The 14434-nt window shown below is 33.6% G+C and overlaps 1 protein-coding gene across 4 annotated transcripts in view; it reads right to left on the minus strand.

Annotated features, from left to right (window-relative positions):
• Positions 1-14434, minus strand: part of RYR3 (ryanodine receptor 3) — a 200449-nt gene that overhangs the window by 118122 nt on the left and 67893 nt on the right. For all 4 annotated transcript variants that reach the window (XM_058829273.1, XM_058829270.1, XM_058829271.1 and 1 more), the window contains exons 11-16: positions 11765-11938; positions 7844-7965; positions 6492-6660; positions 3936-4074; positions 2207-2302; positions 1362-1480 (exon numbers count right to left, since the gene is read on the minus strand). In XM_058829273.1, coding sequence (XP_058685256.1) covers positions 1362-1480; positions 2207-2302; positions 3936-4074; positions 6492-6660; positions 7844-7965; positions 11765-11938 — 819 coding nt within the window. The remainder of the gene's footprint in view (positions 1-1361; positions 1481-2206; positions 2303-3935; positions 4075-6491; positions 6661-7843; positions 7966-11764; positions 11939-14434) is intronic.

Here is a 14434-nt window from a genome sequence, read left to right on the forward strand (position 1 = left end):
ACATAAGGTCTGACCAGTACTCAGCTATAAAGCGTCTTAGTAACATTAACGATTACCAGCAACTCACACTTTACATGTAAACTGATAAATAATCTCTGTGAATTTGCTGGCTCTATTTCTGACAGAAGGCTTTTTAATTTAAAAGGTCTTTAAACTCAATTATTTCCAGGACTATTTTGCTCATTATTTTTTTTGTTTCCTAAATCTCAACAGAATTTCTAATCTTGCAGGAGAACAAGATGTATTGTTTGTGGAATAACAGATAAATTGCTTTCTTCCCACTCTTCATTACTTGCTGAGGTATAGTCAAAGACACCTCAAATGGAAATGAACAAATCCATTCCCCAGTATAATTCTTCTCCTGTGTACATTTTCCATTCCTTCTCTAAGTTCTTACTCTAAGATCTACACTGAGATGTTTCAAACAAAAGATTTTTTCTAGGTGACTGGCATAACACAGTAATCTTGCTAAGAGATAAAAATAGTAAGCTAAACTTCCTCCTGTAATTTCAATTTTTTTTATTATGCCTACTTATATCAGTTCATACTCCTTAACCATGTTTAAAAATTCTTTTCTCCTTTACTGTTGGTTAGGTTCTCTGTATTAGTGATTTACAAGAGAAGGTAATTTCAGCTCACTAAAACTTTCTCTGTTCTTCCTCGAGGTTATCAGTCTTTCAAATAAAATTTTAATTGAGGAAGGAAACTCACATCAGAAAATCACACAAAAACCTATATCTTCATCTGTGTTGTGATGTCATCCTGGTTGCAGCCAGAAACTGTTCACTTTCTTCTATCATAATAATTTGCATATTGATGTCTAAATTAATTTCATCCAGTATATCTTCTGGAAACTCAGGGTTTTTTTCTTTCTTCAGAACACCTGTGTTTTCAGATATTTGGATTATTTTTCTGATTTCTCAATTTATTTTTTTCTTTTCTGGTACTATTATTATTACTCAAGTTAGGAATGACTTTGCAGGATATAGTTCTCTATATCTGTAGATGCAATGGTAGTCCACTACTTCTCCAGAGCCCTGAATCACAAAACAAGCTACTCTTCCCACTTTCTTAAAGCAACCAGAATACTTCATTTTCTCACCAAATCCAATGTTCTGACTCCTTACCAACAGTTCTTAACTGTTCACTTCTTATACAATTTTTTGGTATTTGAAAATTGCTAAAAAGCAATTATATATTAAACATTCTTTTAACCTCAATAGATAAATTTTGCAAATGTACATTAAGGTTATTGTATTCCTTTAAAGGTACTAGAATAAAATATTTCCATGTGTTTCTCATCTTTTCCCCCCACAAATTATTGCAATATTTACATTACTCCTTAGTTTTTCCAAACATACCTTGTATTTGCGCCCATGTTTATCCAACAGTGAGATAATAGATTTGATGTGTTCCTCAGATATTAGATTTAGCGCTTCTGGGCTTTCAATCAAGATGCAGTGCAACACTTCCAAAATACCTATATGAAGGCCACAGAAACAATGTTGTCAGTAAATCACCTGCACCACTGAACACATCCTGAAAGCTCAGTAAGAATTTCTTACAAGATGCTGTGTTTTCTCTGGCCTAAAAAAAAAAATTAAACCACTTCTAAGGAGTAATTATATGAATATGGTACATTAGGAATAAACGCATAATAAAATGTTATTTTATCTTTTCTTTTAAATATAACTACAACTTTAAAACCTTGAAAAACTTGAAAAAATTGCAAGTTTAGTTCCTTCTTTTCAGTGGAAGAAATAAAGGTTTCGATAGGGAGCACTGTATAGTATACCAATACTTTGTTGAATACTCCACTGTAAAAAAAAAAAACAAGCTACATCTATATGGGGTTTATATGCATGCCACATGTGTTATTTCATAGTACACCATTCTTGATACTGTTTGATCCAATCTCTTAGTTCATCAGACTCATGTTCAACACTGACTGGATGTAGTGCACATAACAAATGTATTGAAGAAAAAAAATTGTCATATGAATGTCTCTTTAAATATATTATTTTTGTCAATTAAAAAAAAAAAATCTCCCAGCCCAAAAAAACCAACCAAAAAATACCCCCCAAAAAATTCCAAGAGTGTGTTTGTTTTCTAATATGTGTTGGCTTCAAGGAAAACTGCTCTGTCAATAATGTAAAACAGGCATTGACTGACTGATAGTTAATTTACATGTAAAAGTGAGTCTCACCTGAGGAAGATTCTAACCTGTCCAGTTTACTGATTAGCCAATCAAGATTACAGGAAAATTGAGCACAGTTGTTTCTGTTGCCACGAATGAGAGCAGCTGTAAAAAAACACAAAGTATAATTTTATAACAGGAGATTTCTGTTATAAATCAACAATGTTTTCTGTATGTATTTTAAACAATTTTTAGAGTAACTCCATAAAGCAATGAACAGACAAGTCCTCATATATTACCATAATAAAGAATTGAGATTTTCATTATTTGAATATCAGTAACTGACACAATTTCAAAGGAGCACATAGTTTTTGAAGTTAAAGGGGATAAACAAGAATCTCAACAAAAAAAAATGTTTTGTTTATGTTTTATTTTGTTGCTAAATTTAAATGGTAGTTATCCAGCACCCTTGTTTAATGTCAAGCACTGTCATGATCAAGGGGCTGAAATATTTCTTTTTCTATTTCTTCCTACCAAGTATGGGAAGATCATATGCAGAAGCTTGAGATCAAGTGCAGATTAGGCATATTGGTGTTTAGTTCTAATTTCTGATTACAATGCTGTAGAATGCATAGTTTTTAGTCTTTCAGTAATGCAGACTGAACTTTGAAAGTTCATCAACATTCAACTCTTTCAAGCAATACTGTTGGTTTTCTTCCTTCTAGAAGTCACAGATCCTTGGGGAAAAAAATAGCTAACAAAAAAAACACCTTTTGTATACAATTGTCAATGATTTTTATTATGAAGCACAATAAATATTACATTAGAACAACCGTGTTCAAAATCTACCTGCAGATGAAAATCAAGATAAAATCTGAAAAAAGTTCACATAGTACTAAAGAGAGTTTCTTCTCATCCTATTTTTCTTTAAACTCATAAAACTGTAGTAAAATGCACCCAGTAGTAACTTTTAGTTTCTAAAGCAATGAGATTTCATCAGAAGCACCTGCATGTCTGTTTTATGTGAATAAATTCATGCTTCAAAGCACTTTCCCTAGTTTCTTGTATTCTTATCCTGACTCTCAACTTCTTATTCTGATTCTCAACTTTCCACGATGGATCAGGACTACCTTCCTTTGTAATGGAAATAGAATGTCTTTAATCTCCATCAGAAGACAAGATTCTCCTAAATGAGGAATAATGCAAACTAGGTATAAAAAAAGAAATTTAAAGAATACACATATACATACTTTTTCTGCTTTAAAATTTTGGTCATTCTACAGCACAGAAGCAGCTTGCTCTTGAATAACAGTGTTTTAGAAAATCTGGCACTGATATTGAAAAATATTTATTTTTTATGTAATTATATTATTTTTATTAACATTAAAATTAATATTAAGCCTCAAGTGACAAACATGGATTGAGCAGACCTGACTACTGTTTTTAGACTTTTCTTCAGTTTCATATAAAAATACAGTTTTCCAGTTTTTTAAATTATAAAATAATAATTTACTTCTGTTTGCATATCACAGGTACATTTAAATAAAGAAAAAGGTTTTGGCATGCTTCACAGAACTTTTTCCTTCTGAGATCTAATTTTCTGATGTATAATTGCTCAGTAATTTCTGTTCTCTGTAATAAATAACAGTAACTATATGGAAGAAATTCTGTAATTTACATAATAAACTGAATAACACTCAAAGTATTCTTTGGTGGTGAAGCAGCAAGTAGGATACCACGTGTACATATTCTGGGGTGGGGTTTTTTTGTTATATTAGTAGATTTTTTAATAACTTACCTAACAATTTATAAAGGAGATTCAAAATTTCTTTCCATGATGTACCACCATGTTCTTCTCTTGCAATTCCTGCAAAATGAGCTGCGCTGTTGTAGTCATTTAAGCGATCAATGCAATTTAGAACTAGTGCCAGCATTCCCTAAAACACATATGACAGAGAGTAAAGTGAACTGAACATGAAAAAGCATCAGTCATTGTTTTTTTAAAGAATTTTTCCTGTATAGATTGGAAGGTTGCATTATTTTAAATTAAGAAAATCCCAAACTACAAACCAATTGTGCTGAAAAGATTTGAATACATATTTTTCTATATAAAAATAATTAAGTTTAGAGAATGATTCCATGCTGTTCCTTACACAACTAGGTATTATGCAAAATAAGGAATCAAAGTCTGAAACTAAGGCTTTTACAATTTTTAAGGACATTCTTCTATATATAAAATCTTCCTTGCATAAGGAAAAACCCTTTAAATTTAGATCAAAACCAATTTTTATTATATTAAAAAACAATTATATTAAAAAAGGTGGAAATTTTACTATCCAGTAAAATATCTGTAAACCAAAGAATTTTAAATACTACAAGATATTTGTAACTTCACATTGATTGCACACTCAAGTGGTATTGAAAACCTGCAAGCAATTCAAACATGTCTAAAAGCATCACAAACTATGTTTAGCATTTCTATAAAAATGTATTTATTCAATTTTCAGAATGTAATTAATGTAATTCAACAGTTATGTAATACATATCTGTGGTGGTTTAGATTTGCCAATTTGAGTTTCCCGGCCAACACACCAAATAACGCGGAGGGTTTTAGCAGTGGCTAAAATCACCAGTGCACTTACTCATTTCTTGCTGTGAGATATGGATTAGGAGAAGGGCAAAACAGGCTTAAAACTTAAAAGGTATAAAGAAACTTGATTAGGAGGACTACAAGAATAAGAAGCATCAGAACACCTTTCCTCCTCCTCCCCAACTTTTTCCTTTCCCAACTGACCATGTAGAGAAAAAACCTGGGATGGTAAAGGAGTACCAACTATGTAATAGTCTTTCATCTGCTCTTGTAGAGAGAGGGGTTTTCTCTTGTCATGCCATGGAGACTTCTCCACAAGAAACAGTTTTCTTGTTGCTTTTCATTTCTATGAATAGCAGCTGCCTGGGCAAAAAGTTCTGCATTGTGAAATTCTCATTTTCACAGCCCTCCTAGAGGTGTGTCTATGGACCATGAACTCATGAGGTATTATTTTAAGGACGAGTTATTCAAAGGCAAAGGTTCTCTTCATCTGTCTCTGTGATCATCTCTGGGGACAGAGATTTTCCTCTTCTCTCCCTGAGGGCAAAGGGTCTTCAACAGCTCTCATATCTCTCTCTGTTCAAGCTTCTCATGGGATTACAGCTACTCCAATATCTGCTTGGCATCATTAATGGATGCCTCTGCTCACATCTACAGTTTGAATACTTCATATCCCCGCAAACTCTCTCATGAATTAAAGGAGATATTTCAGTGTATAATTGTCCATCTCCATGGTACTACCAAAAGAACATTTCAGCCCCATTCGGCATCTCCTCATTCTCCTACCATCTGAGGCTTGACTCAGATGACCCTAGTGTCTTCATGTTGTCTTTCTACATGTCATCACTCCTTTTCTCTCCCTGGAGAGAGGAACAAGGTCTGCAGGTCTCATCTGTGTAGTGAAAGGGTTAATATTTTGCCCAGTGGCCATGGCAGTCATGGTGATGGATTTCAGGCCGCGCTGGGCATGGCCTTAGTGCTGGCAAGTGTCAGCAGCCATGGCCCAACTCAGCCTGGGACCAGGATCCCGCAGGCTCCATCCCCAATTTGGGAGCCTCTGGGGCTCGGCCTGGCCTCCCCCAGGCAGCACAGGCCATGGGGGAGTGGGGCCGGCCTCACCAGAGCTATGTTACCTTTGAGGCCAGAAGCCAAGGGAGAGAGAGCCTGGGTTTGTGGGTTTTAAAATGTGGATCTCACAGAGGCAGATCTAATTTCTAAATGGTGCAAAATGTTGTCAGTTCTCAGAACTAGCCAGCTATTGGCCTTTCCCAGGCACAGAGGAAGCTCCCTGCAGTTTCTCTCAAAGAAATCACCTCCGTGGGTGTTTTCTTCCTTCCTTCCTCAAATGTCGATCAAGGTCAAACCACCACAATATCTTTCTCTAAAACTGGCATTCTTACAGTTTCTAGAGGTAAAAAATTCACAGGGCAAAAGAGACATCAGAAATAACATCCATTATTGACCCAGGTTTTATCATTCATATGGAGTATCAAGGCTCTATAACTTCACAGAGAGAAAAAGAAACTTCTTATAAAATAAGATCCGTTTAAAGATGCTCAGAAGTATTAAGATCAAATTTTATGACAGTGTGTGGCTTGTAACAAGTTCAATATACTTGTGTATATATCTATATATTTATTTCAGCTAGGAACATTACATCATAGATCATAAAAATATAACTAGATAATATGCATACATCCAGACTTTTCTCAATGTTTGTGAGACAATACACTTAAAGTAATGCAAAAATCCCTTTCTCCATACCTCTTCTTTGAATAGATTTTGTCTGTTTTTGAGTGAGCGAAGTTTGTTTTGCTTATCTTCATGTTGCAGGTCTTCTTCGGGAAGCTGGAAATAAGTGATGAGGTCTTGCAGAGTCTGAGCCATCTCCTCAACAGGCAGGGCAGTGGGTGAAAATGCTCTGTTGTTTCCGCTGTGAAAAACAAGAAGACTGGCAGCATTAATCATCTTCCCACTGTAATTTACTAATGTAGCAGCCTATTCTTTTTGGTGTTTAAATCAAGTCTTGTAACACGTATGATGTGAATATAAGCAATGGATGAACTGAACATCATTCAAACATCTGTTATTTGTGTGCCCAGCACTCAGAGCTTCCTGAAGTGGAATCATATTTCCCTTTCTGCATTGATATAAACATAGAGAATGTTTTTTAAAAATGAAAAAAATTAGAAGAAACAATATAATTCCGCAAAAAGAAGAAAGAGAGATGAAAGTTCTTTTTTTTTACAGTAATTGATTATGTTTAGATGCTTTAAATCCCATTTAAATTACAGGTGTAATGAGCAGTAACAGTTATTGAAGTTATACACCCACAATCTTCTGGAAAAAGAGCACAAAAGTAGCAGGTAATCCTAACCATTAATAGATCTTCTGTGTCTATTTCATACAGTAAATAAGAAAGGGTGGGATTTAAAACTATATAGCGTTTCAAGTAATCTCTGTTGTCAGTAAAATAATGTCTTTTCTGTCCAAGTATTTTGTCAGTCTTGTGTGATAACCCAGTGCTCCACAGCCTGACTACTATAAATAGTATCATCTAGCAGGCACTGACTGTTGGCAAAGGTGGCTCTGTTTTAGATCCTCAGCCCAAGAAATACAAAGGTTCTTGAGATACTGAAGTAATAATGTTTTAAACACAGGCTCATATGGTAGGCAAATAATTAATGACAAACTATTTTTTTCATCAAATATTATATCAATATTACAAGGTTGAATACTTCATCATCATAATTAAAACTGCTGCCAAGCACTACAAAAATATTGTTTCTTTTGTACAAAGTACATTCTTACAGATTTAATTACACAAAGTTCTAGGTACCATTGAACACTCACTAACAAACTAAAATCAGTTGGCATGTTTTCGTCAACCTAGATTATGATCCACCTTGCTTCTGGCTCCAAGATATTAGATTTCATGTTAATAATCTCACACAAACTGTTCTATTTAATGGCATTACTAATCAAAATTCCAAATTTCAATCAATAAAAATATTTCTAATAGCTTCTAAATTCAAATACTTGAAAGCAGGACATAAGGACTTTCGTAGACAAATTCTTATAATTTCAGAATACTTTAGAAACAAGGTAACAGCTACCTTATAAAGTGGCTGAATAAGCTTGTAGTATTGCGAATGATTCGAGCAGCCTGGGATTCCTCACGCTGGCATCTTTGTAATGTGAGACCATCATCCATATGACCTTCTTGGTGTAATATAACCTGTTGAGAGTCAGTAATTATCACAATAATTATTTTAAAACACTTTTTGCTTTAAAATATGTTTTTACTTATTTCAATACTGCACTGAAAAAAGTAATTTGCATATATAGAGATTTGTTAATCACTTTATCTAGACACCCATTAAATAACTACAAGTTTTTCAGTCTCACATAAGTTATTAAGAGAAGACATTGTAATGTATTTTTATTCTTCCACAATTCATTAAAAAAGATACTCTTAAAAAATATTTTCAAATTGTAACCAAAAATATCTTTTTTTCCTATATTCTAGCTCTCAGGAAAAGAGGAACTTCACTTTCTTAAGCATCATTTATGAAAGCATTTATGCTTTAAGACTATAGACAAGAAAAATCAAGCTGGAGTGACAAACAAATATTACAGTGTTGCTAAAGGAGCAATAGTGTTTATGAGCAACTTCTGATTTATTTAACTATGTCTACACAATATGTTGTATATGTTCTTATCTGAACCAGATAGGAATATCATATGAACTTCAAGCAATAACAGAGATCCTTTTGTGGGATTTTAATCTCTCACTTTGAAAAAAACCACACAGTCACAGAAAACTAGCATCACTTTTAGGTGTCACAAAACCAAATCTTGGTCATTTTGAGTCATTAAAATCCTTCAGGAATTTTTTAAGAAGTAAATGTGAGTTATCCTGCTTCTTTGTCCAAGAAGCAATCTACTGAATTCTCCACCAAAAATTGTATCTTTTTAGCTTTGAGTTAATAAAAATTTGCAACCCACATTCCCAGTTAGCAGAGTAATTCTGAGGGCATGAATAGTTAACAAAAAACAAGTAATGTTATACAAGTGGTTCCTGGACAAATGGGGAAATTATTTACCATCAGCTTTTCTACATACTAGCATAGAGCTGTATCAAAGCACTGGAAAGTGCTTTTTCTATGCTTGGCAGAATCTACACATGTGCTGTGTTCCTTCAAACTGCTGAGGAACAGCTTTTAAAAGAGACAAGCATCACCTGCTGAGTTTATCTGGTCAGCAGAATCCACAGAAATATGATAGAGAAGATGGGAAAGATATTTTTGAATTACTACATTAATAATATTTTCTTGAGACTGGTTTAAAATTTGGTCATCTTTCCTCTTTTTTCAGATATTTCTTTTTATAGAATCACACTGAGGGTGACTTTGCTAGCTTAAATATCACTGTTTCCATAGAGAAAGTCCTGAGGTCTCTAAACTGAGGAGTAAGTGAAGATCTGCTCTTCCCATAACAAAACAGTAAGAAAACATTTGACAACCAAATGTTTCCTCAGGCCATTGTACACAGCTCCAGATTTTGGAGCTACAGGAATGAAAACATTTGACAGATAGGGTATTAAAGCTGTCATGCCTTGCAAAATAATTGCATCTTTATTATTGTAGAGCAGATGTGCGCTCTTCTCTGTAAGTATGGAGTGGATGAGGGAAAAGTCAAAGGACCTAATCTTTCCTAAATTAGGACAAAAAAAAAAAACCCAACCAAAAGCCCACCAAACTAGAAAACCAACCCAAACCTCAACTAAATCATCCAGAAACATCACAATGACAGGAAAGTGCTATTTAGAATTCCAGTAAGTACATCACAGGCAGGAGCATCCAGTGCTGACTACATCAGTTCCTCAGATAAAACACTTCTCTGCATATAAAAGGGGCATTTGGAAGTGCCTTGCTTGTTGAAGTACAGCAAGGTACTGAGCCACACTGTGAGCAATGGCCTCCAGAGCGTGAATCTAAACCACATAGCATAGATTTTTCTGTTCCCTGAACTCTAGAATTCCAAAACTCTGCAGGAGTTCATTTCTTGCACAAAAGCAAGCTCTCAAACTGAAAAGACAGACATCCGTCACTCACTGGATGGTGGAGGGATGTTGACAAGAATACTGATGTAAACAACATCATTACATGGCAAAATCTTGAACACTTGGTTACCACAATCTCAGAGAGAGACAACAAATAAAAATTTTGTCAGAAATCATGCAATAAAAGCCTCATAATCTATGCCAGAATTTCTTTCACATTTGTTAGTATAATAATTAATTACACCAAAGATAAACAACAGAAATTTTTATGTGGAATTTTTAGTACTTTATAACAGAACTAATCTCGTTGTTTTCTCCACTCTATAGCTTTACAGAAGCTGACAGTGATAATAGCTAGGCCGTATCAGAAAAGCATCATTTGCCTCTTGCAAAAACAAGGTATTTCTCAATTCTCCTAGGGCTAATGAGTCATGTTACAAAAAGTGCAGGCCAGCTTCAGAAGAAATACAGTGAGTGAATGTGAAAATTGCCTAACACAATGATGGCAGAGGATGAATACTGAGCAATGACTTCGCTTCTAATGCAGAAAAATTAATTTTATATTAAATTTAAAGGGATATGTATCTCAAGTTGCTTACAAGACTATAGCTTAGTATCATATATTGCAGGGTATGAAAAACTGTTTCATGCCTCCATAGGAATATCAATTGCATGAAGCTAGAAGGTTTGGATTTTCTTCTGTTTGAAGGCACATAACAAGAGAATTCTCCAGGTGAGAGAGCAACAAAAGATTTGAAGTCTTTGAACATGAAGGAAACAATTTCAAAGGAGAATAAAAGAGGCAGGCAATTATGGAGGTCCTTTTAGTCTCTTGCTGCTGAGCAGAAAACTGGAGTAACAAAATACTAAATGCCAGAGGAAGCTGTTGTAAAATTCTTCATTGAATACAGAGGAAGAATCTACACACTGCCTTTTCAAGAAGTAAAATTGGACCCTCTGAGGAAACAAAATGACACAGCCACTTGCGGCATGGGAAATGAAGAGGCCATCATTGTGTGGTTTAATTTTTAACCAAGAAAATACTGAATGACTGGCATTTAAAGAATTTCTCTGATCAGCCAGGTTGCTGAGAAGTGAAGGGGCCGGGCACTCACTGCCCATTGGTGATGACCATGTGTGCTGCATATGAATAAATGTGATTGTGCCTAGGGAGTGTGAGGAGGACCTCATTGTTCCGTTCTGCAGTGCTTGTGTCTGGGTATTCCCTTATGAATGTACAAGTAACTAAAGAAGAATTCCAACTGCTTTTCAGTAATGAACTTTTTGATTTTTTATTTTTCATGTTCTAGTGATGGATTCAAGTTGTAAAAATCTACAAACAGGGAACAAAGGAATCTATTGGTAATGACGAAGCTACATGAAGCTAGTGCTAAACCCCCTAACACTGGATGAAATATGAACCTAAAATTTGAAGACATAACAGGTCATATGCCACTAATTAAGAATATAATTGTGCCCTAAAATCAAAAGACAGCGAGAAAGACCTTCTTAACATCACATCACAATTACAACTAACATTTTGGGAAGATGTTATTTTCCTGATATTGCTTAAGAAACTTGATTATTTTCTAAGGCCATTTCTTAAGTGACAAATTTAATTGCCATTTCACATAATACCTTTAATTAAAAAAATCTGAAACAGATGACTTATTAGTTTACACCAGTTACAACAGTTAAATTTCGATTTTTAAATACTTATCCAAATGAGGAATTTCTGTCTTTTACTAGTGTAAAAAATAAAAATTGAGCACAAACTAATAATTTCTTCTGAGAAAAAAAGTAATAAAATACATTTCTTAATGACAAAGTTTTTCTTCAATTACACGGTGGTTACATTAATATCTATCACTGTTTTCATTTTCAGAGTGAAATATCCACATTTTCAATAAGATCACAAAACAAAACCACAAATTGATTTCACAAGTAATTAAAAAAAACCCCAAAACATTACCTTTCTTTTCAAGGGACCTAAACGTGCTGATTTAGCATCCTGTGCTTTGTAAGTCAGCCATAAGGCAGTGGCCACATGTTGGACAAAACAGATTGAATCTCCATACTTTATTTCTGGGACTCCCATTCCATCAATGTCACGTTTGAGACTAGACTCCTGCTTTTCTTTCAGCTCCTAAGGAGATAAAACAAAATTGGTATTTAATCTCTGTATTGGAATAGGATAAAGCACTGAATTCCACCCTGATACATATTACAATACTGAACAATATTTATGCTACTTATGCTGTTAAGATGCAGATAAATTTCAATTCACACAACTTCAGCTTCCATCCAATTAATCTTTCAGACAGTGATTAAAAATATCTTCAAATCTGAAGCATCATTTTCACTGGAGCAAGAAAAATCAAGTCAACTCCATTACAGTGGATTCATACAAAAAAACCTTTAGATGTTTATCTAAGCTGTTCAATAATGGAGTTACTGATGTAAGTAAGGTTTCAATTTAACAGTCTGTAGAACTCAATGTAGCCAAAATATTTGAATTTTAGCTTAGACATGAAAAAGAAAAAGAAAAATAAACCTGTTTTGCAATGTAGTTAAAATATTTTTTGTTGAATAAATTTTTATTTATAATTTGCATATAAAGGTACATGCATTGCTTAGAATAATGCCTCTGTATTGAAAAACCACCCAAAAAGAAAATATTCATTATTTTAAAAGTACAAATTGCCTTTCATATTTACTTTACTTTTGCATTTCTCATTTTTTTACATTTATTTATTTATTTAAATAAATAAATAATGTTTTTTATTTATCTACTTTGTAAGAAGATTCGGATTCTTTTAAACCTCTTTTAAAGACATTGCTCAATGGTTGGTTGGAACACCCATTTTTTAATCCAAATTTATTTCTCAATCCGGTTACACTTCATTTAAAACTGGGTGATTTTAAGGCTTCAGAACTTTACAACAAAGTAGTTGTCCTTTAAAAAATTTATTCAGGAATAAGAACAGAATTACTCTGTTACTTGCTATTACTTATAATAGCAAGTTATGGATATATGTGATTGCGCTGGTTTTATATGTGTAACAAGTTTTTTTATTATATAATGTTCAGCATCTATGCACTAAGCAGGAGTTGTATTATATCTATGCTAATCTGCTTTCATTGTAAATTGTAAATTGTCACATTTCAACAACAATTTCAGTTGAAAAAGGTAACACTATAATGCCAAGATGAAGTTGAATGAAATTACAAGACATTCCTTTCAGATACATTTCAGTTTCAAGACTATGGGGAACACGTGTCACATCATATTTGTGTGGACTGGGCTGTCACCTACAGAAAAAGATGAACTATTTCAATACCCATTTATAGTGAAGATATTCAGTGAAAAATACAATAAAATAGAATAAAATCACAAACTGTCACAAATTAATTATTTGTCTTTACATAGGAACCTGAAGATTAAAACCTTTTTCTTCAAGTCTTGTGTCTGCATCAATAATCAAGCATCAATAAAAATTTCAGAGAAAGAAATCATGTGGGAAGAAGCGATCCTAATTAAGTTACTTTTTTGAAAAAATTGAATGATACTGATTTCTTTTGACAACACTAAATATAGTGAATAAACCCAACTTTTTTCATTTCAGAAATAAATTTTTAGAATTATTTCAGGGGCCTGAAGACTGTTTTCACTTTGAGAAATACAGCAGAAATTCCTTTTCATCATGTTTTGCTCTTTGCGCTCTGTCCAGCTTCTCTAGGATTTCAGCCAAGTAATTTGATCGCAGTGTGCAAAGACATGGTGTATTTTGTAACAGCTGAAAGTCTAGTCAGATAAAGATTACTGGGGGAGAAGGGGAAGAAAACATTCTCTTATCTAGATATTTGTACATAACAGTAAAATATCCAAACACTTTGGCTTTTAGAACCCTCTCTTCACAGCCTAGTCTCAGTTTAACTCCCTCAGGCCGCGAATTAAATCAAAGAAAAAGAATTGCATCATGGGCCTGGAAGGTGGCAAAGGAAAAATAATAGCAACAACAACAAAAATAAAATACCCAAAACCAATCAAACAAAAAAAGATGCAATGAACCAAGGCCAAAGCTGTCAAACATGATATTTTCAAAAGATGTTTAATATTCTAGAGGAAGGGCAAGACTTAGAAAGTGCAAAAGAATTGTAGATTCCTATACAATAGAAAGAATATGAGGAATGGCAATGTGAACAGAACAAACTCAACTTTCTTTACAAATATTTTACAGTAGTAAAAACACAGTAGGGGCAACATTTTTGTCAGCTTAAGGGCTTGTTTAGACAGCCCTAAGAATGGCTGTCTGCTGGACTCCTACTAAATCTAATTCATGAGCTGATTAAAATTTTATCTTTTGATTTGCACACTGTTATTGCATTAAAAGAATTGCCATAGATACCCCAATTCAACAAACGAAAAGGATAAAAAGTCTACAGATATTAGAGCTTGCTACTGGTATTATTGTACTCCGTATATTTTGCTTTGTACATTTGTACATTCCAGTAAGCAAGAAAAAAATGTTACTTTCATTTCATGTTCTATTTTCTCTTACCATAAAAATAAGTAGAAAAAATTGTTTAATACTGCATTTGAAATGCAGTGCTTACTGGGAAATTATAATTATAAAATATT

Source organism: Poecile atricapillus, chromosome 1, assembly GCF_030490865.1.
Source record: "Poecile atricapillus isolate bPoeAtr1 chromosome 1, bPoeAtr1.hap1, whole genome shotgun sequence".
NCBI classification, from domain to species: domain Eukaryota; kingdom Metazoa; phylum Chordata; class Aves; order Passeriformes; family Paridae; genus Poecile; species Poecile atricapillus.